We start from the raw sequence: 27,055 nt of genomic DNA, 5'->3' as shown, positions 1-27,055 counted from the left end.
TATTATTTATGTAAGTATTTTCACTTTTGATGTACAGTAAAACCCTCTAAGAAGCATTTTAATAATGTAGCTGGCCAAGTTCATTGAAAACTTTTTGTTTTTTTGTTTCTTTATTTTGTTGCACTATTTGTACCATAATGATTTCACCCCCATGAATCACAAATGGAGCATAATACATATACATGGCTGCCTGGTTGAAGTCCTTTTTTGGAAGTATCTTTTCTAAAGTGATGATCTCTGTTACAAAATTAGCTTCTATCTATGGGATTAAAGTATGAAACATTCATTCTTTAAAATCGCAGTCAAAAGCAGCCAGTCAGTTAAATAAACTGAGTCATGACACAAGTTGTTTTTGAATGAATCACTTATCTCCAGGAAGTCTTAGAGCCCATATCCTATGTAAATTGCTAACTTGGCATAATGCGGACTGAGTTTCATGAATACTTTCTCTATGATTGTACAGGTTTGTGTGTTGTGTTGTAAAAGTAATAAAAGAAGATGTCACCAATAAGGTGCTCTTTATTTCCTTTAATGGATTTACACAACAAACTTTTGTCGCAAACAAAGCAGCTAGTAATATAGGCAGAATCTCCAGTACAGCATATCAGCATTTGGCTTGTGTCCATTTCTCAGCCAGTCATGGCCAGGAAGCAGGAAATGCCTCATACATATGGCCCATGACTATGGTGACCCCTAAGGGTAGCCTATAGCACAAAACAAAACACATTAAGTCATTGAGAATAATGCATTCTTGTCTGTGTTTTGATATTTCCAGCATTTAATAATGTCAGAATTTCCCACCAGTTTAATTCTTGCATGTGTTTTGTCACTAGAGGCTGATGTACATGACACATTTTTGATATGCTGCTAAAAACAGATGTGATCTTCAGTTTCCTCCCATGTACATCCCCATAGATCTAGTTTGAAGCTGTATGATTACTCCACCTTCCTTCAATTGAATTTTTCATTGGACATTTGACCCAGAGTCTTGCTTTGAAAAGATAAAAAAAACATTTATCATCACGCTATAATTGTGTTGTTCTGTCAGATTCTTAAGGAGTGAGTGATTACTGCACAGTATTACAGGGTCAATCCTGTGAGGACAGAAATAGTCCCCTTTTGGACAGGTTAACACCCTTGATAAAAAGGTGTGTCAGAGGTAGTCACCTTAAGATACTGCCCAGATTTTTATCACAATTCACACCTAAATTCATATGAACGTGATGACTCATATGTGAGCTTAGCAGCACTTGTAGCATGTAAACAGAGGTTTAAATGATTTGGACTCCCTGTCATCAATCAAACCTTTTGAATAAAAGGAAATAAACTTGTTTATCTGATTTCAACCACACTGTATTAATGACTTTATCCCCTGATAATGATTCATTATCACTGATCTTATGACTAGAGATTATTGCTTCAATAAAAGTCATCAAAGGCTTGTGCTCACTGCAGGACAGTTTGTCACAAGATCAACACATGACGCAAAAAGAAATGGGACACGGGGTTGGCCTATATTTCACTGACGTCAGTTCTGATCATGGTAAGAACTTACCTCGACCAAAAAAGATGCTTTCTGACCTGTTTGTTTGCTAATACGTCTGAAATAATTGTGACACATTTTTTAAAAACTGAAATACAATGTGATTACATACAAAGTGATTAGTCTTTGGTGCAGATCTTCAAAACAGATATTCAAACATACATCTGGATTTTAACAAAAGTTTTACTGTGGGACATCCTGGTGACTTTGTGATAATCGCAAAGTCCTCCGTTAAAGTTCAGTTCAGGGCCTTTGTCACATCGCCCTCCCCTCATTTCCTGTCAGTTCACATTTATCATGAAGCCAAAAATACACCCCAAATAATGATACATTTTCACTACTTTCTCTTGAACTGCTTGTCTGAGCAGAAACATGATGATGACGATGCAGAAGCACATGTGTCAGAAATACACTGATGGAAATTTGGCCCCAGAAAAAGAGGAAAATCTTAAATAAACTCCTAATTTTAATACACAGCCAATCCATCTGTAGAAGAAATGTTTAGTCTTTCATTTGAATAAAAGTAACAGCACAAAGTAAAAACTACTCCATTAAGTAAAAGTCCTGCATAAAAATTTACTTAAGTAAAGGTATTGTATTATAAGTATTATCAGTTATAGTATCAAAAGAAAGTACTCATTATTCAGCGTTCCATTTGGACGTTGTCATATTATTATTATCATTAGTGAGTATTTAAATTTGTGATACGCAACCCTCTAAGAGGCATTTTAATAATGCATCTGGAGGCATCTGAGCTCAATTTGAAAACTTTATATACTGTTGGGTAATTTAATCTATAAAATAAATCTTTTGTTTGTTTTTTTATTGTCTGTTTTTCCTACGTTGTACTCCAACACTTTCCTTCATGTTAAATAAAGTACTATCTTATGTTTTATAAAATGATCAATTTGTTGTGTGCAAAAATAACAGCTGTGAAATATATGTAGTGGAGAAGAAGCAGTAAATGTAAATATAGGTATCTCAAAGTTGTACTTAAATATGGAACTGTGGAAAGAAGTATCGAGAGAAGTCGCTCTCATAAACAAAATCTGAAGAAACACTGAAGACATCCATTTGGAAGAACTTTAATCTGAGCTCTGGTTTATTTTGTGGCTTTCACAGTCCCAGTGTACAGTGTAGCCAGCCCAAAAACACAAATTAGCCTCCTAGGGTTTATAATTTGTACAACATACAAAACCCTCTGTCCACAGACACTACATGCACAATACAGAACTGTTACTGTAGAGAATGGCAGTAAAAATAAAAGCTTTGTAGTAGTAGTAGTAATATTAGATTTAGTGTGTCACCCAAGGACATTTTGTCATGTACAGAGACCTCCTGTGACCTCTCAGTCTTATGACTTTAACCAACAGCTCACCATCCCACATCCCATAGCCTTTTATTTATTGTAGCCTTGTTGCTCTGGAAAACGACATAACCGTGTGATTACAACTAATTCTAGTATTTTCATAAAGTTTATTACAGGTGATGAACAGTGTCGTTGAAAATAGCTTTTCTGTATTGTTCCCCTGACATGACTCACTAATCATTGAATTACACTGTTATATAATGTCCGGGTGCGGACTCACAAGGCCTGTCTGACAAAAACAATTTCATGCTGTCCTCAGATAAGACAGGGGAGATGAAAAACAACTCAATACGAATATGGATTGAGAGTGGAATGACATAAGGAGTGACAGGAGTGACACATAAAGACACATACCACATCAAAAGATTATGACTTCATTCATACATATTATTATTATATAAATGGAAATAAGATTACTTGTGTGGAAAAGCAGCTCGTTTACAGGCTTATCGTAGAAAGTATTTATTTATGAGCTTGAGGATGTACTCAAATCAAACAGTTGATAACAAAGATGCTGAATTACTGTGATGAGTTTATTTAATTTGATTTTGAAATGCACATAGCAGTGGTCTTTAAATTGTTTCAAGATCATATGTGTTTTTATTAGCCAAACATTACTTCTCACTCCTCTCTAAATGGACCTGGAAACAACTCCCCCTAAAAACAATGTTGCGACATCACCTCCGACAGCCCCCTCTATACTTAGACACCCTCCTTTAGTAGCGGGCTGTGCGTGGGCTTTCCCAGTCCCAGCCAAAGTGTTTGTGTAGCTGGTTGTGTTTATTTACTCTAGCCTGAGGGCGAAGACTACCAGGCTGTCATAGTCCAACATGCTGGGTCCACTTTCAGTGTACCACCGCAGCAACAAGACTGGTGTTGTACCACTGTATTTTGGGGCCCCAGGTCCAGGCCAGCGGTCATTTTCAGCAGCCCAACCTGGGAGACCTCTGGCCTTTAGCAAAGCACTGTGGGGTCTGAGAGTGCACGATCAACAAACACACTGACCAAACATCACTCAGCACTTGCTAAAAGAAGGGTTTCCCCAGAGAAATGGGTACAAGGGGTTGGTTCAGGGCAACTTGACCAACCTAAATCCGAAATAATGAAATATGCCTATGAACCTTGTGCATGGTTTCAGGTTTATTAGGCTCCTTTTTCAGAGAAAACACACATTGGCTTGTTAGTTTTGACCGTGACCATTTATTTCCCTGTGTCTGACAGCTAATAAAAGTAAGTGTTAAATAAAGTGAAATTACTGTCACGTGTATATTTATTTCAAGGTGGACCTCTGTCCCCTGGATTCCAAATAAGCGCGATTCACAGAACAAACTCTGAGTTAAAGTCTGGTGTATTTTCGGAAATTATTGGTGTAAGGGCCAATAAGGGCCAGTTAAGCAATAGTAATTTAAGTTAAAAAACAGTCAAAAATGATTGATGATAACTTCATTATAATTCATACAAGGCTTAGAGTATGTTAGTTTAAAATAGCAAATTTCTATGCTCTAAATTCTATGATGTGATGTCACTATATAGTGGTAACTATGGTAATTGACTGTGTATACTTTAAGTTTCGAGTCAGAACATGGTGGAGCAGTCTTTTGATCGTGCGTCAGACTTTGTAATTTACTTTGTTTTTGAATAAACATTTTAAAAGACAAAGGAAGTTGTCATGTCTTGTCGCTCACGTGGAAAAAGAGTGTTTTTTCGACTGACTCTAGAAGTGGTACAGTAAAGAAAGAAGAGCTGTTGGAGTGCCATTACAATTGGGTTGTCATTATTCTGCCGAGGTATGCATGTTCATCCTCTTTTTCACTAATGAATTCCTTCAGAGGCAGCCTGTTGGGGGTTTCATAGTCCAGTTATTATTACACAATATCCTGAGATTATAAAATGCTTTATGTGAGTTAAACATAGGTTTAATCCACAAGATTTACTGTAATATACACAGTCTGTCTGTAAGGTTGAACAAGACTGTTGGAACACAGACACAAAATATTTTGAACCATAGCAACTTCTTTTTACACTGCCAGGACATATGATATTGAAATTATATAACACATGTGTATATTAACTAGAAAACTCACAGAGAATGTAAGACCACCAAAGTAATCAGTCTCTCCCTTTGGTTTATTTGGCACAGGAGTTGCAACTCACAAGGAATACTCCTATAGGCCAGTAAGATAGATCAGAAGTTAAGATTGTGTCGTGGGATGTGAATCATTTCTGATACATCTGCTTGTGTAACATCTATTCTCTCTAATCACCTTCACAGACAAAGACAGGTACACTACATTACATGGGCTTTTAACTGGAGGTTGTGATTCATTGGACAATAGCGTTTATCATTTTAATGAAGTCATTTTATGTCTGAAGCAGGCACAAAGAGGAAAGCAGAGGAGCTGCTGGATGTAAAAAAAAGTGCAAAGTACTTAAGTTTGATGCTCTTCCTCAGTCAGAACGTTAAGTTGAAGAGAAATGTACATTAAAGGCTGTAAATCGAAAATACAGGCCTGTCATCTTAAATCAGAGCAAATATGAAAATGTCATCCATCAATCCATCATTTTCCATCCTGCATAACTCAGGGTCGTGGGTGACTGAAGCATTGGGTGAGAGGTGAGGAACACACAGGACAGGTCACCAATTCATCTTGCTGTGAGGTGACAGTGCTAACCTCTGCATCCAATGAAAATGTCAGGACAACAACAGAGTTTGACCACCACAAACCTCCAGAGCAGTTTCAATTCTCTTTGGCAAAGATCCTACACAATCTTAACTTCTGATCTATCTTACTGTCAGTTATTCAAAAAGATATTTGCTCATTCTGTGTTTTGTTGCAGGGAGTTGTATAGCACATTCTGTCATAAATGGAGTTTTCATATGGTTTAGATAAATGTGAAGCTTACAGTATGATTCACATAATTTCCATGTTTATCAAACCTTTGAGGGATCACTTGTGTGCACTCTTAAGACAAAGGGGGATTGTGCATCTAGTGTCTTAGCGGTCAGACAGTGGAACAAACTCTCAATCAGGATCACATTTGTGCCATATTTTAAAAACATGTTTTACTTCAGTAATTTTAGGTTATTTCTTAAGATTTTGTTTGATTATTCCCCTGTAACTCATTTCACCAACAATCTTATCATGGGCATTTTATACTGAGGCCAACATTAGAATATGTTTAAATTCCCTAATTACCAAAATTGCACACTACTAAAAAACAAAGAGTACAAAGTTCAGGGCCTTGCAGTCTTAAAACCCTTAAAACACAAAGAATAATGCCACTTAGGCTGAACGCAGAGAAGGTGAAACATTCCTGTTAAGGACAGATTTTTAAGCTGTAATCCTGAACATAGACGTAGTTCCGATTCATTGTGTGAAACTGCAACAACATCTGAAGAAAACAACAGAAATCTTCTGTGTTCAAGCACTTGGCCCAAAAGATTATCTCTCATCAGGCACTTTGGATCACATTGTGGGTTTGTTTGTGAGAAGGAGAGACAGTGACTCATAAATGTGGATACGTGTTGAAAAGCATGGAAACAATAATATATGCTTATACGCCCACATATAACTGAACGTGAACAAGTTCCTCTTCAAATTTCGTGAATTTTATTGAAGTCACTACATGTCATAATTCAAGTGAAAGGAGTGGGCATAAATTTACAACAATGACCTCACACTACTGCCATGTAAGATTTTTATCTCGATCAGTCAGGGTAATCATTTTGCTCAAAGTGTCAAAACAACTGACAAAACATCTCATTCCCCTGAATAGCGATTTGCATCATGGAAACAGATTGTGTGCTGTCTTATGCAATGAGATATCAAGTTTTTGTGTCTACTTGCAGATTCACCACACCTCACAAATGGATCTCAACATGCAAAAAATGCAAAAAACAATACACACAATAAATCTATTTGTGTGTGTGTGTTAGTGTGCATATGTGTATTTGTGATCAGCTACTGCCTGTTTGCACCCAGTAAGTCTTCATTACATTTTCACACTTCTTTGTCTTCAGTAAACAGGTAGGTTTAAGTGGCTCAGCTCAGCTCAGTGTTAGAGGTCAAAAGGTGAAACTTGACTGACTGACTGACTATTCAAGCTCTCATCTCACTGTAACTTATCTCCATCTACAAACCCTAGAAATACAAAACAAAAACAAAAAATCATTGTAATAAAGTTACAATTATCATTTCAGAATCACATAAAAGAAAATCACGTTTTATTCATATTCAAGGAGGCTGTATCATGTGATGTAAGTCCTCTGACTTACTAACTAATAATGCTTAATTATACTATTGATAATAATACAAATTAATTTTATTAATTATCAGAGACATATCAGTTACATCTTAATTGATTGACATATTAAGTGCATATAAAGTACCATAATAAGCTTTAAGTTATTTCTCAAATTTGTTAATTTAGTCTGACTAACAGCTTTAAAACATTTAATAGCTTGAAAAATCAACTTGAAATGTTCAATTTTTAGCCACTGTAACAGCATGGCTGTAAACATGGTAATGTCATATTAGAAGGACTTCTAGCACCACCATCAGGACATATTTTTACTTTTTCAGTATTTTGGTTTATGACCTGAAAAACTTATATTTATCTCAGCCTCAACAGTACTTTGTGTTTAGTGCTAATTGGCTAATATCAGCATTCTAACACGCTAAACTTAGATAGTAATCATGGTAAAGCTCACATCTATTAAACATCAGAATATTACCATTGCTATGTTGTGATGATCATGTTAGAAAGCTGACGTTAGCACTTAGCTCAAAGCACTCTTCGTCAAAGAACTTTTCGCAGATGCTGTGGAGGCAGTAGAGGCAGGCAGAACATTTTTCTCCAACAGCGTTGCACAAAAAAAAAAAAAAAAACATTAAAAATAATTCATGCTTCCTCATACATTTGGAAAAAGAAGATTAAAAACAAAACAAAACATGAATCTCAAATGGAGAATTCAAGGAAAAGCAGTATGTTTCTTGAATGAGGGGAGTTAAAATGTTGTTTTCAACAGATGATTCAGTATATCAATTAAAATTTGAATTGAAAACCTGTCAAATTAATTTTCTTTGTTTTTTTTAAATACAAAATCAATTGAAACTATTGTAGTGCCATAATCCTTCTATATAAATGCACAAACATACACACGCACACACACACACACATGCATACACAACCATCCATTGACTCAATGAGTTTGTTTTCCTGCTAACATTCATCCTCATTTGAACAACAGCAAACCACCGTTTTCTTTGAAAGGATTAAATCTCTTAATTAGTGTCATTTACTTCAGTGTGAATTTGCCAGCGGGCATAGTAACAGTGTTTGTGAAAATCACAGGGAAGGTGAAGGAGTAAACATGTCATTCATGTCATTCCACCTTGATTAAATGCTCATAAAAGTGCCTATATGTTGTGTAGAGAGAGTGGATCAACACCGCCCACAATGACTCAAGGTTTTGCCTAAAGCAAATGACCTTTGACCAACAGACAAGCCATAATATCCCTTACTGTTTAGCAGGTGTGCTGCCATCTTTTAATCTTCTCATTGTATTCCAAATCCTGAGCGACTTATTTTCTTAATTGCCAGGCTTGAAGTGGATTATGGCGTTTTATTGTAGTCTGAGAGGCCAGCAGGGCCATCGGGAGGCTTAATGTGGGGTTGAGAGGTGGGTGTGGAGGTCAAAGTGTCCAACCGAGACTGGACATGAACAAATGGGAAGCACTGTAAGTCCATGTGGTCAGAGTTTTCTCTTTCTGTGACGTATACTGTTTATAATTAGGCCACTTTAAGTTTAAAGGGCACACAGGATGAACCACTGCAGTTTGTGAATACATACAACTGCATAATGGGTTCTGTGGTTCTGGAGGAGCTTAATAAAATAACCTTGATGATGTCATCAGGGTCTTATTCATTGGGGAAAATCTGCGTAGCAAACTCGAGATGTCTGGTTTGAGAGATGTGGCAAAGAGGCTCCGATTAAAATACTCTGTTGGTGGCATCGTGGTTTGTTCCAGTTAGGTCCTCTGTTGCTAGTAGCAACTACAAGTATAGTTCTACAGCTGACAAAGTGACATTCGCCATTTTGTCAGATCCCCAAATGTGCTTACTGGAGCATCATCTGTAGGAATGATTTATTATTCATTCATTCATTCATTCATTCATTCATTCATTCATTCATTCACATAAAACCCTTTATGTGCTGACACTAAACAAAACCAAGTCAAACCAAATGGGTCATCTTGAGCTGCTTTTTTAAAGGTGTTAATAGTGTCCACACATCGTCCTAAGTCCAATGGAAGAGAGCTCTTAAGTGTAAGAGCTAACCTCACAAACCACAGTCTCCTTTTGTCTGGGCCCTGGAGCAAGAAACAGAGGCCCTCAGATCCCTACTGGTTTTATATGGCTGCAGTAGCTCTTTAATGTAGACATGGGCCTGACAATGCAAGCCTCTAAACACGATTATACAGGAATGTTGAACTGGATTCTGAATTTAATGGGTAGCCAATGTAAAAACTTCAGGATTGGTCGTACATGAGACCTTTTGATGAACTTCATCAGAAATTTGGACTATTTGTCATGGGTTTAGGGATGTCTTGCTAAGATAGGAGGAAATAAATACATGTATAATCATATTCATTTCCGCTATGAACACAATGGACACAAGTTTCTGTTTGAAACATTCATAAAAATGGTATGAGAGACGATGTTACTTGTTTGACAGCTAGTTGTCACACATTTTAGTTGTTACTGTACTAACTTGTACTTTTGATCTTACTCTTTCCACTAAAAACTTCAACGGCTAACTATGTGTTTATCTCACTGTATAGCTCTGAAACTACACATGTGGCTATGGCAGAGGATCTAGTTCTCAGGCTCTCATCTTTGATTTGACATTCTTTTTTATAAATCTCTCTTGTGAGTCCCCTTTATGCCCAATACTAAATCACTTGTGAGCCCCTTTAAGGAGAAAATGGCATCAATATAATGCACTGTTTGAAGCAAAGTCGTATAATTTTTTAAATATTTTTCTCTATTCTTGTGTCAAGCCTCCAACCATTAAAGCTAACTCAGCTTTTTGAAAATGACCTCTTAAGTGAAAATATTGGTCTTGCTTGCTTTTGAAGACTTTAAAATATTATAGAATATTGAATTGTTGGCACACTTCAATCGTTATATGCCCCAATAAAACAAAACAGATTTAAACTAAGACAATAAAATCATTTTAAAAGTTTAAAATCTTAAAATGCCACTGTAAACGTAAAAAAAACCTTTATGTGAACAAGTTGGATCTGATGTTTCATTCAGTATTATTTTTCTGCCCATGCAAGAATGCATTAGACTCTTAACTCAGTTAGGTTGCTTGGTGAAATTTTTAATATTGTCATTTTATAAAGATCTTTTAATCATCCTTGACTGACTTAATCTTGTATAAAAAATAAAAGAAAGTAATGTGTTCCCACATTGTGACTGCTGCCAGTGTAATTCCACTGGTCCGTTGGCACTCATTATCAAATGAGGATACTCATCAGTATCAGCTTTAATGTGGTCAAATACTCAACAGTTACTTAGGAATGTTGTCAGGTTATTTGCTTGTGAGAAACTGACATGATTTAACACAAACAATAATCTGGCTTCGAGGCAGCTTGTTTTCTTCTTCTTCTTCTTCTTCCCTGAGGATTTTTTTTTTTATGTGTTGACCTGCCAAGTGTTTTCTAACCAGTAGCTCTAGTGCACCATCTGTGCCACAGTTTGCTCATGACTTCTCTCAGTTCATCTTCAGGATATAAATCAAAGCTGTAGTAAACAGCCACATCCAGGAGGTGTCATCACTGAGCAGTGAAACAGCAGATTCTCTACTGTACTTACCACACTGGCATCTGTCTTCCTTGCTGATAACAAATAATTGGTTAAAATAATAATTAAATAATATTGTACATGTGATCAGATGAGATGTAGTTTAGCAGTGTAGTTTCGCTCTGTCACATGAAATCTTGTTACATGCTTGATATTTGCATTATTACAAAACCATTAATAATTTAAGCAAACAGTAGCAGAAAAACAAACATATCTGTCAGACTTCAACCTGTTTGAACAATGCAACGTACTTTAACACAAAGTGCTGTACATTGCAGTGGTACTTCTCGTTTATTATTCATTTGACTTGCAAATGACAGTTGCTCTTTAAAGGAAGGCTTTCTTGGTTAGTAGCATGTCTGGTTGGAAAGTGAGTGTGTGTATATGTTTAAATGTGGATGTCTCGATACAAGCTATAAACACATGTACATATCAACAGGTGTGGTGTTCAAAGAACAAACCAGATGTTGAACTGTTGACAGATGCAAGGCGTTCATCAATACTTAGCAACAGAGAGAGAAAAATAACCACACCTGGCACCAGGTTGTCACAAGTGATCACCTTCAGAGTCATGAACACCTGACTGGCGACTTTTGGCCAAAAGTTCACTACTAAGGTAAACAAATAAGCAGTAAAATAAACAAATCAAACACTCCGCAGTGGTGCCTCTCACTTTTGGTTTCCAGGATATTTTTTCCCCATAAATTATCATTTTTCAAAAAACCTTCTGAAGAGATGTGCTGCTCTAAAGGTCACTGACTGGAATGAGTAGTTCACTTTGACTTTAACATTAAACACTTCAGTGATTTCACAGTGGATGTTTCTGTTTCACCTCCTCCTGCACCATGGACAGGAAACTGAGCTGTGCTTCTTTTACAGGCAGATGTAGGAAGGGTAAAAAGTGTCATAACCAACCTCAGTACATTCAAGGCACCAAAGTGGGAGAAACACCCGTGATAAATATTGTCTGGCTGTTTATCAGCATCAGTAGCTTTCATTTATGAAGATTTAACTCTGTGACTTGACCAACACCTGTTTGTCAGTATGTACTAAAACAATATGTTCACCTGCACTCTCACTTTTTTAAACTTTTGGAATGATTTAAAAGATGCTATAACATAAACTGTACACACTATATATCTTACTTATGAGACAGGAATCACAGGTTTTGGCATGTAGTCAAACACATATTAAATAACTCAGAATCAAACAGAGGCCAATTTTCTTCTTTAACACTGACAGGCACTACTCAATAGTGATTCCACCTGCATGAAAGCGTTTAAGTATTGCTTTAAAAGGATATGGTACTTTAAGTTCGCGTTAGTTCATTCAAGTGGAAAACCCATTCATTCTCGTTGGGAGGATTTAAAGGAAACCTCGTTTCACACTTCTCAGCCAGACTGTGCCTTCTTAATTATTTAACCATTTATGATTTACTTCTTTCTTTGTGTGTCTTAATATAGATAGCTTAAATGGACCAACCCTGAAGTTAAAATCATGATAAGAAGTATCGTAAAGTAGAAGTTAAGAGAGACTTTCAGTAAAACAGTGAAACTGATAAGACCGTGTTGAATGTCCATCCAGAGTAAGACTCAGTTCATCCTTCACTATGAATCATGACTATTCATCTGTGCAGAACAGTGGGGCTTTATATCCAGTCTGTACATTATCATACCACGCTGAAGTTAGAGGGACTAGATGTACAGTAGCTTGCTGCCCTGCAGAACAACAACCCTGCCCTTCCTTACAGCTGGCTGAGCATGTAATAAAAGTTTATCCCTGCTAAATGTGTTCATAAAATGCTACATGATAGGTGCTTTTGGGAATTAAGGAACATACATCCAGATGCCATCAGAGGAATTACATTTACATTTTATTGTAAGTGAACTTCTTTAAAGAAAACAAAATGTGGGTGTTGCATGATCTACATTCCTCAAGCATTTTTTATGGGGTGAGCAGGAGAAAAATGGAGAAGATTTCAAACCAAACGAAGACACAGGAAACAGTAAGGCAGGCAGGGTTTCATAGCAAAGCAGCTGAGCCACACAGGAAGTGTTTTTACTACACAGATCTCATGCATCATTAAATGTTTTTTCTTAGATTTATTAAAGGTGCGGTTCAGCATTTTTAGATATCAGCATTTTGTTGACAAATTAAGTGAGATGCTGTTATTATTATCCCAAATAAGACAAAGGGGGAGATAGTTCTTAATTTCTTACACAGTTTTCTTCTTCTGTGTGTTGCAGACAAGGCCTTCTGGTTACATCATTGCTAGTCAAATGCAGACTAACCTACTGCTCTCAGCATGACGCAGGTTTATGTAGGCTCACCTTGTGTGTGTGTGTGTGATGTGCATGTGCTTTTCAGAGTTAATTTGCATGTGTGTGTGACATCCACACGTTGCAGTTGTGATCAATGGTGGTGTTGATTCATTCCACAGATGGGGGGTTTACAGGCTTCTGAAAAGACTGCTTCATTGTATGACTCGCTGTGTCTAACACATGCAGACTGACTACTGGCCATGCAGATGGACCACCTTTGATCTCCCATGATGACCTTTTTCAGGGAGCAAAGGTTACTAGAGTCAGGCAAGCTCGTTATCACATGTTTTGTCATAAGTTGCTATGAACAGCAGATATGTTATCGTATGATAATGGTATTGTTTTCTAGCTCTGTCTTGACCTTGTTGAGTAAAAAAACCTTTATAACCATTCTTGGAGGGACACTCATCACATGAAGTTGACTCTGACAGCTCATATGTCAAAGCTTATGCGTTCCACTGTATCCCTCAAATGGTGAAGACGTGTGCATCCTCCGTTTCCCCCAATCCTTGGCTACTATTGATTTCCTTTGTTTGTGACAGGCCTGGGACCTAGTATGCAGAGAGGAGACATTTTCTAGGAACAGAGCAGCCCCAGTGCTCCATCTTCCCTACCTGCTGCTGCTCAATATTTAATGCACTGCACCCGAGCCGCTCCAGGAAGGAATGACAGTCTAAGGCTCAGTTACTTTTAAATCATGGTCGTCATGTTGAGATTTTTATTAGGGAACACACTGACGAAGCACTGCCAACATTGGAGAAAAATATCAGGAATTCCTCTTCATTAGCTTTAACACTAATTTACAGAGGAATCACGCACTTTGTTTATTTCTCATGAGCTCTCAAATGAATTAAAAATGTATGAAAATGAAATATATATTACAAAATGGTGTGATTTGAGCATGAAATCCCAAGTTCAGGCTATCACGTGTCAGGGAGTGAAAAGATTATTTATTTATCCATATATGTTATTAAAAATACACCAAAGCTTATCGACCTTTGAGAGTGTTCATCTGTGTCAGTTATAAATAGGGTCCACTTCTTCCACTGCTATGCAAGACAAAGAGTATACTAGAATCATGAATAAATAATTTTGTCTAATTGGAAGAACTATATGAGACAAAGCAGAGCCTCCTGCAGAGTCATAGTTAAAGACTGCAGGCTGATAACTTCAACTTCAAACCCTGTCAGGCAGCTGTGGCTCTGACCTTTGACCTCTGTCCTGTTGGTTGCTTGTAATATTGACCACCTAGCTTATTCTACTCTTCTACTCATTTCAGTGTAAACATATTGATTAATACATTAGCATGTGTTAGGCTTGTTGAGAAACACCTGTGTTACAATTACAAAACCGAGGATAAGGGGTTTTGTGGTCTTACAGAAATATGTGAACCAAAAACTGTTTTTTTTTTCAAATATTTAGCTTTTTTAAAATTTTCTACTATCAAGAAATATTTAGACCAAAACCAACGAGCCCACCAATAAAATGATTCTACTAAAGTTGTGCTCAGAAGCCACACCCTGACACACCTGATGATGATACCACCTGAACTCTGTACCATAGACCTTTGTTGATGTCTGAAAGCTTTTCAAAACACACGAATGAGCCACATTATTGCTCTCAGTGACATGTTCCTTCATTACCATAAATTTAGGACTGTAGTTATTTTTTAGCCAATCCCACATATGCTGTCCTGCTGCCGGAAATACTCCATATGTGTATTAATCCACCACTTAAAATAGTCCCCATCAAATGTACAAAATCCTCCTGTTTGAGTAGCGTTTGTGAAACGTTACAGTGCCCAGCTGTTTTGGGGAAAATTGTGACAAGTTGTTTATAAAATAAAAATGAATGTCTTCATTATAAACAAATGGGCTTCGGGCTGAGAAACACAAACCCAAAAACCCAGGCAAACCCAGGAAACCCAGGAAAACCCAAAGTACTGAGAGATAGGCTAACAGATTGATTAATGTTAGTCTTTACTTGGTATAAACATAAAAGATATAGACAGCTTTAACTAAAACAGTGATTATCTAAATGCAAAATAAAAAGTTTCACTTTTGTAATTTATGATTTATACTCTGGCTAAGTGGTTTTAAACATGTAGGTCTCCTGTTCATCAGTCTGCATGTGCAGCTTGTGACAGGGGATCACAAATATGTGTTGCCTCGTTTTACGAGGTCACAGGCCATAAAGGCACACAATACTAGCTGTCAGCAGCTTCAGTGTGCAAGCATTGGTATTGCTGCTGGCTTTCAAAGCCTTTTACTTCCTTGCATTCTTCTGGTTTTCTACTTTATTAGAAATATCTGTATATAGAGGCATGAAAGATGGAAAAAAAAAAGATGGCGACATGCCCTTCAAGTTGTAAATCAGTTACAGGCACATGGTATATGCATCTGCCTGCTGAGCCAAAAGGATGCCACAGGACACGGTGTTAGAGTCAGAGTGTAGATACTATACTACTATACAGTATATACCACAAATACTGTACTGCTATACAACTACACTGACTTATTCTCTGTAACACTGAAACTGTGAGGGTTTTTGTTTTTATCTTGAAATCATATACTTATGCATGAAAAAACATAGATACCATGTGCCTGCAGAAAAGGGAAAATGATGATAGCTTGCAGAAAAAACAGTGAATAGCTACTCGCTGTGTTTATCTCCTTGTTATCCAGCTGTTAAGGACAATACACGATGTTAATAGCCTTTCTCAAAACCAAGCCTTTTCTAAAGCAAACAAGTTTTTCTCTTTTCTGTATCTCCATGACTCATGTGCAGCCTGAGTGGTTTGGCTGTGTGTGGTACTATTTTGACAGAGCACAAGTGCAAAACAGAGGTGGCCATGGAAACTGACGGCATCCAATAGGAGAAAAGAATATGGGTGTGGCTGGTTGATTGACAAGTGTTTGACCTGCTCACTTCCTTCTGCCTGGTCAATTAATAACTTTTTCCCACTCATTCTTCTGCAGGGAGGGAGTAAGTGAAATAAGTCACTAGAAGTTTCTAGATAGAGATAAAACAGTCACATGATGCGGCGCTTCAAAAAGCCTTGGAAGAAAGAACCAGTAGATGCTTTCTGTGCAATAAAAACTGAGCTCGGTGAAGTTAAGACGTTGCAGTTGTTGAATAAATAAAATTCTGAATTAAGTTAACTTTTTCAAGTGTTGACATTATGTCTGTTTCATGTGCACCATTTCATTGAGTCATGTTGATCTGAGTAATAAAAAATCACTGATTAATGCTCTCCGTTCAATCCTTAAAAATTCAAACCTTAAAGAATTTCTCCCTGGGATTATTAAAGTATTTCTGATTCTGATAATGATTCTTAACTGCCATTGATTTGCCATTGCACAACCTAACCTGCATGTGGTCTTGTTCAATAAAAGTAGTTCCAAGATGGGAACTGAAGATGTGCTATGTGATGTGGTGATCAAACTCTGAAAGTTGTTTACAGCCTGTTTATGTGTTCTGCTAATTTTAGTAGTTCACTCGGGTGACAGGATGAGAGAAAGGATAACAAGAATATAAAAAGTCATGTGTATACCTTACTAACGGTTTCCAAGGATAAAACGCAAACACACGGTATGTGTGTCCTTGTATTTTGATGCTGTCGTGTAAAAGAACACCCACAGGTTTGATCCACAGCAGATAAATCTTCATCACCAGGTACTGTATTATGTTTTTGTTTAGCTTTATGTGAGCTCACCAAAGCAAACGACCATCATCTACATTAAAGTGACGATAAAGTATTGAGTTTTTAATATGTCGGTACCTTAATTTACACAAACTCCACAATTATTCACCAGTTTGGTGTAGTATATAGAAGGATTTAACAAAGATGTACCTCAGATTAAATGGTGGCTAACTCAAAGGAAAAATACTGTGACTAAACCTCAAAAGATCCTTTCTGCTTAAGAAGATATTCTAGACCGTAAGCTATGCTTAAAATGTAAACATACACACATATATGTAAATACATTTTCTGTTTCCAGCACACAGCACAGCACAGTGTGGTTTACATTACAGAATATAACACACTGGTTTAGTTTTCATCCTGCGTAAGTGTAAATGTAAACTTCATAACAGGAGCTAATCTCCCATCATCCAGAGATGTTTAAACTGCATGTGTTGGAGATTCAGATTTTCCTGTTAGAATAGTGACAGTGTGTGATTGCCTCTCATGTTTTACCCTGTGATGACCTAGGGGCTTTTTGAGGGTATTTGCCTGTCTTTCAGTGTGAGACCCTGACCTATTAAAAAACAACAGAACAACTACAGTAGAAATAAAACTGAAAATGTGTGGTGATTGTATCCTTGTGTCCATTTGCCCAGTTGATTAAAATGGGGTAGCTATCAGATAAATCTTAAATCAAGAACTAGAAAAAAAAAATGGATTGAGATATGAAGATAATGAGAACAACCAGTGGTTCACACAAGATGAGGTAGCTGATGTGACTTCAGTGATCATCAGAAGGTAAAAACTCATGTGAATTGTGTGTCCAAAACTATTTTACATACATTATAATGAATTATATTGCACCAGCATGATTTAGATCGGCCTGGAACAATGACTAAATGGTGTACTATTCTTTGAAAGCTGTGTAAATGCGCATTTTTTGGATATTTAAATCTCCAATAATTAACAAATCTTTGATGTAGACGGAAAAAAATAGTCTGTCTTGCTTATTGCCACAATGTATTCATCCGCTGCGCAGTATATCATGCAATGAGGCAGCAGGGCGAACAACAGCCCACGCGGAGTGATTTAGTGAAGACTACACCCAAGCGCCTGCCCGATTGCTTCTCTTCGTTGCCTAGACCAGAAGAAAGCCGGGACGTAACGGAGCCGGGAGGGTTCTGCTTGCTGGAGGCCCGATAAACCACTGATAAATACAGCTTCCTCACAGTTTCTTCGTCGCTCAAGAGACGTTTGTGGCTTATCTTCACCCTACGTATTTTTTTCCATCTTAGAACTAATTTCACAAACATGTCCTGGCAAAACTACGTGGACAACCTGATGGCTGATGGCAGCTGCCAGGACTCGGCCATTGTTGGGTACACGGACGCCAAATACGTCTGGGCATCGTTCGTCGGCGGTACCTTTGCCAACATAACGGTGAGTGTGATGTGTTTGTCCTGATCTATGGTTACACGGGAGGAAAATGTACGTTTTGCATGCCGGTGGGTTTGTCTGCATAGCCCAGGCCTTGTTGAATGGGGATAAGGCGAGCAGTGTGTGGTACACATGGTATCCGGTTGTCTCACACACACAAGATGCATTGGCACGTATGCGCCGTTGCTTTCAACCTACCACTAATCCTTTTTTATATCACCATCTGGTAAATTAGACCCAATGTTCACCTTAACTTTTACATTCATTTTTCCCCCCCTTTTTTTTAGTAATAGCCGCCAAAGCAGCCAGAGATGACTGAAACACTGACTGAAGGTGCCGCGAACTCGAGCTAAACGGGCTAGCCTAGCAGTGCTAGCTCGCAAGCTAGCGTCAGCTAGCCGTGTTTGCTTGTGATACCGGTCAGATGAAATGAGCCAGCCGGACAAAGCAGAATCGATTTATACCGATCCTAAATTAGAAGAATGATGAATTGTTTCCATGTGCTTTATTTTTTTGGACGTTTTTTATTTTTAAACGTTTATTCCTCAGTGGACAAACACCGTCTGCCGGCTGTATTACCGAGCAGCGGAACGTTAACGGTGATTAGCAGCTCGCCGTTAGCTCAAATCAGGCCGGTCATCCCCCCTCCATTGGAAAATCATTATCCGCTAACGGTAATAGCGCAAAGTTGGCGGCGATCACACGGCGTCCGCGACGTGCTGGCGTGCCGCTGCTCTTTCTCGTTTTTTCCTTTACGGCTTCTGTGAATCACACTGGCGGCACCGTGATACCGCCCCTTATTTTCCAAGATGGCGGACACACTCCGGGCTTCTTATTCATTTTGTTCACGGAGGCAAACCGAGCCGTTTGGATTCGGCTGACGGCCGTTAAACGGTTAAACTCGCGCCTTTTTGTATTTATACTTTTTTATTTGTTTTTTTTATTTTATTTAAAGTCGCCACACTTTAGACTTTTCTTTGTTTAAACAAACAACTTAAATCCAACTTGTAATCTAACAATCGTCTCGGGCGCTTCCTTGAGCCTCCATTTTGTCTGTTAAATAAATTAGTAGTCAATAATTTAAATCTGTGTGCAGGTGAACGCTAACCGAGCTAAACGGCGACTATAACGAACATGTGGCTCGTTTTCGCTGTAAAAAATCAGAAGCCATGCCCCCCAGAAAAGTGAACTATGAACGGGCTGTGCCGCTGGTGCTTGGGAGTGTCCACTCCGGCCACCTGGGCCCGGGTAACGTTATCCAAAGTGTACAAACTGATCGAGTCTTGTTGGCCGTGTGGAAAAAGGCACACGTGTAGCCAGAGCTAATTCACTGCTTATCAGCGTTAGCCTGCCTTTCTTTTCTCTTTTTGTCACCGCTCTCTAAGACCCGGTGATTTACATTTGCTATAGGAATGCGGGAAGCTCACACTGAATATGTGAAACGGCGATACAAGTCTCATGCGGACATAGGAGACTGAATCCCCCCTCAGGGGAGAGGAAAGAGGACGGTAAATGTAATTAATGAGCTAACCGGGCCTCGGCGTGGAGCTAGCCGCCATGCTAACGTTATCCGAGCCGGCAGAAATCCTTTGAGTTTACAGTTTTTCCTCCTGGAGGGTTTCATGTGTGCCATGACTGTGCACTTCTGGAGCTGAGGGGGCGACGCCTTTTTTTTCCTTCTTTTCTTTGGTCCTGCGGATTTATTCATTTAATAAATCCAGTTTAATTGAAGACGTGTGTGGGGCGGGAATGTATTTTTGTAGATATAAGCAGAGTGGATAAACAAAGTGGAATATTAGCAATACAGTGTACTCTGCATAATGTGTGTCCACTGTAGTGGGCCTCTGATTTCAGGACCTGCCAGTGATGGTATAATCGAGTCAGCTGTGTCTCTAAACACACCAGGCACCTTTCCCCCTTCATTTGAACATCCTCTCAATATTTGTCATCTACCATCCTGACCAACTTTAGCAGAGTAAAAAGACTTTTATTGGCAAGATTAAATCTGTTTTTAGACATCAAACATGCATTTGAGGATTGATTTATAGGCTATTTATTAAACGGAGGAACTGAATAAATACAAATAATTAACCAGATTGAATGACAACAAACACAGCAAAACCTTGTTTCTCATTGAAAGTCATCATACCTGGTCACAGAAGCAGTCACACTCATGTTATCCTCTTGGATAATAGTTTGTGGTTATAGAAATGAGACTTGAAGGTTTGTCAGGTAGATCCAGATTTGCACATTTTAAGTATGACTCTTCAATTTTATCATTAATTTGTGTTTCTAGATCTGTGATGCACTGCTGTATATGAATATTTTTTTTTAAACGGGTGCAGCGATGGAATATTCTGCGAATCCATAGATTATTAAAATTGAATGCAACTAATATGAAAGATTAAAATATCTGCAGCTAATTTCCCTGTCACTGGAAGCTATCTGAATCATCAGTTGAATCCCTATGTCTGGATGTAAGATTTCCATTCATAGACTGGAACACAATGAATATAGTGCTTCCTCTCATTTCCTGAAAATGTTTGTACTTGCACCCCAAAGCCATCCAAAAAGTCCATATTTCATAATCTGTTTCTAAACTTTAATCCAGCATGTACACTGAAGTGCATGGTTTATTAAAATGGATTAGATTGTGTATAACCTTATGTCTCTAATCTGTGTAGGAGTGTGGTGTGAAATTAACCTTTTTCACAATTTCAGTTTTAAAAACACAAAAGATCTACTTGTAATCATCAGTGTTTTATGTCATGATTTGAAATATCGCATTAAGAGATTCCATATTCGCATCACGTATCATATGTACAAAACCCATGGGGTATCCTGTACTTTTAAGAGCACTGCATAGTGTTAGAAAGCTGAGAGGCAGAGGAATTAAACAGTTTATCTGTGTGCCACTTAATCAGCTTCAGAAGGCTTGACAGACCCACACTGTGGAGCAGGAGATGAGAATTATGTTCAGCAAAGGCAATGAGAAACACCCACAAATTATGTCTTAGGGAAAACGGAAGAGACCACCTGGATTAATGGGTATTTGCATTAAAATGATAACTATAGCTGAAATGTGCATATACCTGACTGATTGGTTTTGTGTTCCTTCTTTTAGCCTGAAGAAATCGATGTGTTAATAGGAAAGGACCGCGAGGGATTCTTCACCAGTGGGATGACCTTAGGCAATAAAAAGTGCTCCGTAATCAGAGACAGCCTCCTAATTGACGGCGACTGGACAATGGACATCCGGACAAAGAGTCAAGGAGGAGAGCCAACATACAACATTACTGTAGGCAAAGCCGGCAAAGGTGAGCTCCCATGTCTGTAGTGCTACAGTAGCACCATACCCTGCTTTTATTCTAGTGCCATCAGTTAAGCCATTTTTATATCTTCTGTGTTGTCTGTGCATGTGGAATAGATCTTGAATGCACCTTTCCTCAATATATGACATACACTGCTGTTAAAAGTCTGTGAATCGCAGGATGTTACCCTTAAATGTCCTTTTTAATTATGATGGGGAACAAGTGCATCTCAGCTAAATGTAATCTACACAAAAACTCAGTTTGTTTTAGAGCTGAAGGCAAGTTAATGTCAAGTTTTTATGTAAGGCCAGGATAAAAGGGGAATTTCCCTACAATATAACTCTCATACCAGTAGTTGTCAGGCATAGCTTATTATTGTAGTTAGGGATGCACCGAAATGAAAAATTTCGGCCAAATAAAAATGAAATAGTTGGCCGAATACCGAAGTCATAGTCATTCCGGTTTATTGTGTATGAATGAGAAAAGGATCAGCAACCCTGGCCAGATCACCGCGCTTGTTGTTTCATTGCATCAATTTTCTCACGCCACTATTCGGCCACTTCACCGAAAGCCGAATGTGGCTTTTTTTTTTTTTTTGCAATAATCAGCCGAATACTTTTGGTTGCCGAATATTCGGTGCATCCCTAATTGTAGTAGTTTAATTTAACTTGTATGACTTGTTGTTGGCATAAGGAAGACTAGCTATCTTACAGATGAACAAGTCAGTCCTCATAAATAATTCATGACATGCTGCTTGCACTTTTATTATTGGTCTTTGCATACCTGTTGTGTAGAGAGATTTTATGCTTCCTTGTTCATGACATTTATCGACCTCATTCAATTCTGTTAAGATTTAACTTCTCCTTTTCCTGATCTATTCGATGATTCAGATTTTCACATAACGTTTATATAACAAGATGTTAAAATGATAAAAATAATTGCATTATATTCTTACTCTTAGTAAATGTTATTGCATAAAGTCCATATCGAGGTACTGTTCAGCTCTAAACTTCAGACAGAAATAAGTATCCGTCAAATTGAAAATGAATCAATCAGAACAATAAATCTGTCACGTGATTTGTGGTCTGCATGCCTGAAACTCTCCACTGCTGCAGTCACAACTCTCATGGAGCTGTTTTTAAAACATTAATTTATTTTGAATGAAGTGCTTCATGCAGATGTGTAAAATATTAAACATTGGTAACATGTATTCCGTTATCAGAAAATTCTGGTTTGGTGCATAGGTTATGTGAAATCCTCCTGAGAATTAAAACCATAAATATACCGACAGATGTTTACAACGAATAGCTTTAAATAGACTGAGCAGTAAAATATGAATGGAGACAGCAAAATGCTGGTAAAAATCTGCACATGGCTGGTAAAATTTGAACATTCAGTAGCCGTTTGGCTGGTGAACAAATTAAATTTTGCACACTGATTTAGCAATGATAAATTCCCCTTTTGTAGCATACAAAATCAGTACAGCTTTAAGAAAATGGAGATAAGTTCCTGTTTTGGGGACTTGCCGGAGAGTTGTGCCAGTTTTCATGTTGCCTTTATGGGCCCCAATGCCCTGTCCTCCCTACTTTTCCCAGCTACTACTAAAACCTCCAGGTGAGACTGTAACTGGTTCCTATTCTCCACACACTGGACTCACCCTTTGGGCCAGGATTTCCTAACCATTTCCTGAACTGCATGTATCTTCCTCTTTCCTGGTTAACACACACCCTACCCTCAAAAGTATGAATCTGTTTCCCTGCTCACGTGCTTCCACCGTGTTCCTGTGAAAATACTTATTCAGGGCTCTTACATGTATTGAGGAGAGGTACCACACGCATGCTCCTGTATCTGCATATGTGCTGCATTAGTCCTGGTTGTTAGTGTTCAGTAGAAGCTTCACTTTCCTATTTGTTGCTGCTGGCGTGGTGTGTATTGATTACAGATGAAACATAACGATGAGGCTCTTACAGTAGAGTGAAGTTAGTGCAGACAAAAGGATGAACGCCAAGCTAGTCCCTTACATTAGCACCATGATCATATCATACCTGGTAGAAGCTGATTTGGCAGACTTTGGGAAAGTTGCGTTTGCAAATTTGAGCTTACTTATTGACAATATGTCGGCCAAATAAATCAATATAGATGTATGGTGATCCTTGTTGCCATTATTCTTTCAGAAGAGATCTTGCACATTTGCTAAAAAATGAATGCAGCTGTTAAATTTTTTTTACTAAATGGATGAATACATTCATAATAGTGCACCTAATGAACGATAGCTGCCAAAAGTTGTATTCAAGTCTGTTTTTCAAAAGATTTGTGGTGTGACATTACCAATCTGCACCTGGTCTACTTGGTCCTTGATCTTATCAGGTTGTGACCAGGTATAGCGTCAGACCAAGTAATCCTTTCTGTGAGGACGGACTACGCTGATGTAGTAACGGCTACCTTTTTATCAATAGTCCATATCAAACTGCTTTCTTTGTTAGTGGAAGTCAACACCAACGACAGCTCAGCCTCAGCCTGGTCGCTTAGTCATCATAGGTGACTCGAAACAGCTTTGCATGAACCCCCTCCCCCCCTCGTACCTGTGCTCTGTCTTCCTAATTCTAATGTGTGATGTTTCACCACCAGCAGCACTGATAAGAAAATGAACGTTCAGGCTCGGTACGGTCTTCACACCAAAGCACTGCTTTTTTGTTTGTTTGTGTGTGTGCGCGCGCCACTATCCTCCTCTGTAGCTGTCCTTGTCTGCCTGTTGCTTTGGGCTCTGTGCTCTTCACTTTTCACTTGTGTGGTCTCCGCTCCTTCTCTAAATGTTCCTTCTCTGTCTCTTTTCTTTCAGTCTTGGTCTTGGTAATGGGCAAAGAAGGGGTCCATGGAGGCGGATTGAATAAGAAGGCATACACGATGGCAAAATACTTGAGGGATTCAGGGTTTTAGTTTAGTTTTGACGTAGCTTATGTGACATAGTTGAGGGAGAGAGAGAAAACGTGAAAAAAAAACACAAAACATAAAAAAAAATAGACAAAAAAATACCAAATTACTGTCAGACCCATGTTTCCTGCCCGAACAGTCCCATTAAACAAAATCCCAGGAGCATTTCGAACAAGTGCAGGGTCCAGGCTCTGTCCTCAACAATGTAGCCCCACATTTAGCAAGGTGGCAATAAACGTACTTTATTTTCCAACCCTGCTATCACCATGTCTGTTCATTTATTTTGTTTTTTTTCCTTTGTGTACTCCAGCATTGGTTTTTGTCATGGGGAAGGAAGGTGTCCATGGAGGGCAACTCAACAAGAAAGCATATGTGATGGCTGACTACCTGAGGAAGTCCGGATACTAAAGCAGCCTGTACCCAGCCACCTAGCAGCTCACCCTTACCACCCTGTTGCATTTCACACTACTTCCAGTCCTAGTTGTTAGTTACTTGTTTTTTTGTTTCTTTTTGCCTTCTCTTCTCCCCATTTCTTTTTAAAATTTTTTTTTATCCCATATTTTGTCATCTTGCCCTAACCCGTCCTTTCCTTAACACACTTGCGTTGTGTACTCTTACCCCCTTGAGCACTATAAGTTGATCCATAGCAAAGATGAGCATGTTGCTAACAGGATGTCATGACAAATCTGTACTTAACCAAGACCAGCAAAGATTTCTGGCCAAACACCTGAACAATAAAAGCTATAGCATCGATTTGAAGTAGATATTTCTTTCTTTTCTCTGTCACGGTGCCCATTACTTAATCCCTCCCAAACCCAATCATACACACTCCCTCTCTGTGCAGCCGATGCCTTTGGAGCACTTGAGTGGTAACCAAGCTCGTCATGTCTTCCTCTTCTACTCCCCCACCACATTATGTCCAGGAGGACAGACTGTGTGCATATCTCAGTCCACTGTCATTTCCCTCTCACACCGATTACTACCCATGCCTCCCACCCCACTCCTCCTGCCAAAATTTTCAGTCCCCCCCCACCCCCCCATTTCCCCATCCTGTTTGCTCAAAGCAGGCGACGATACAACCTCATAGGAGACACTCTACATCAAACACTACACCACCCAGCTAGCTGCCCCAACTTCTCTCCTTACAGATTCACTGCTCTGTCCCGTCTACCATTTCTAAAAAGGGAGGTAGCATGTGGGGATGCTCTGATCAGCTCAGTTAACAATCATGAGCTGGATTCGCGAGCGTTGGTGTCGTCCAGTTGCTGGTAGCCTCCTCCAGTCATCACAACCTCCCCGACTACACGAAAACCCATGGACATTCCACAGTAACAATGGCTCAGGCACTTAATACTGTTTTTGTTTGCCAGCTCCTGTAATATATTTCCTTTTTTGTTTTTTGAAAGGCTGCCATTTTTTGGACAGTAGAAATCCCAGCATATTACCATCTGGAGTGTGTCCAGTTTGATTTATTTTTCTTTGTATAGGACCAAGTGTAGTCAAAGCTCGGGTGTTTATACAATTGCTCTAAATCATGTGAAGGATGACTGCTAACTTTTTCTGATGAAGGAATCACTAACCAGACAGTAACACTTACTATGGTTATAAAATATGAAGCTACAGGGGAGGTAAGGGTGGGAGTATCTGAATTCTCATTTCAGGTTTTTCTTTTTTTTTTCTTTGTTTTAGAAAACAAACAACTGCATTTGTACAAACCCATGCTGTGTTGACAACTACAAAACTGTGGAATAAATTGCCTTCAACTCTATAGTCAGCTGAGCTCTGGGGTATCACACGGTCTGTCCACGCTCAGTACTGCTAACTGTAACATCCAACTAAAAAAAACAAACCCTTTCAAAAGTAGAAATGACACTCAATGTGAGATGGGATTGGTTGGAACAAAGACGCTTATGGTTGTCTTGTCGAAACTTAACTGCAGAACCTGTGTATCCTGTGCCATAATAGAGATCTGTTGCTGTTGTAAGATGGATTTCACCCACTGTCCAATAAGAAGTCATTTCATTGGCACTTTTTCTTTCTTTAAGCTTCAGCTCCACTGTTTAGGCCTTGTGGGATATGTGTACTCATAAGAAAAAATAAGAAAAAAAAAAAAAGTTTCAAGTCGTGTTAGCTGATTTATGTTCATTTCCTTTTCCTCACCACTTTTTTTTTCTTACATCTGGGATACAGTCTCTTTAATGCATCTGATTTCATATGCATAAAACCAAGAAATGCCATAAATTGATTTATCACCTTGTTTACAGACAGATCAAATAAATTTATTCCAACCAGATAATTGTTTGCTGTCTTTCACACCCAATGTGCTGTGTCTTTGTCACTTTTCTTACCAAAGGTTAGATGAGAAAACACAAAAACCAGCAGGTAGTTAGCTTAGTACCAAGACTGAAAACTCTGAAAGGTAAACTCGTCAAGTTTAACTTGAAGTTATTGGACAGGAGTCTTTCTGATTTCAAAGTTCTTGCATGACTTTGCAGAGTAAAACCCCTTTAACTAATCCTAGTTCATGAAGCAGCTCTCAGAAACGTCCTGAAGTCCCATTCCCTCAGTTTTCTCATTGATTTTAGG

General features: G+C 38.5%; 1 protein-coding gene across 2 annotated transcripts; it reads left to right on the top strand.

The window, feature by feature from the left end:
- The first annotated feature begins 17,855 nt into the window (after positions 1 to 17,855).
- pfn2b (profilin 2b) lies at positions 17,856 to 26,762 on the top strand. 2 transcript variants are annotated; one of them, XM_010736632.3, is made up of 3 exons: positions 17,856 to 18,230; positions 21,352 to 21,544; positions 24,378 to 24,722. In XM_010736632.3, exons 1-3 carry the CDS (start codon positions 18,102 to 18,104, stop codon positions 24,473 to 24,475), a joined length of 420 nt encoding a protein of 139 aa, XP_010734934.1. In that variant the 5' UTR covers positions 17,856 to 18,101; the 3' UTR covers positions 24,476 to 24,722. The 2 variants fall into 2 exon arrangements, with proteins under 2 accessions (XP_010734934.1, XP_010734933.1); XM_010736631.3 differs by lacking the exon at positions 24,378 to 24,722 and adding an exon at positions 24,780 to 26,762 and having other exon boundaries at positions 17,864 to 18,230.
- The last annotated feature ends 293 nt before the right edge of the window (positions 26,763 to 27,055 follow it).

This window comes from Larimichthys crocea, chromosome XVII, assembly GCF_000972845.2.
Source record: "Larimichthys crocea isolate SSNF chromosome XVII, L_crocea_2.0, whole genome shotgun sequence".
In the NCBI taxonomy this organism is placed as follows: domain Eukaryota; kingdom Metazoa; phylum Chordata; class Actinopteri; family Sciaenidae; genus Larimichthys; species Larimichthys crocea.
The sequence above is the reverse complement of the archived record's forward strand: the minus strand, read 5'-3'. Positions and strand labels throughout refer to the sequence as shown.

Excerpts from the sequence above, each read along its gene's own strand:
- pfn2b (XM_010736631.3), top strand. The coding sequence starts at position 18,102 with ATGTCCTGGCAAAACTACGTGGACAACCTGATGGCTGATGGCAGCTGC. Across the intron at positions 18,231-21,351 it reads GTACCTTTGCCAACATAACG|CCTGAAGAAATCGATGTGTT; the intron begins GTGAGTGTGATG and ends TCCTTCTTTTAG. Across the intron at positions 21,545-24,779 it reads TGTAGGCAAAGCCGGCAAAG|CATTGGTTTTTGTCATGGGG; the intron begins GTGAGCTCCCAT and ends TGTGTACTCCAG.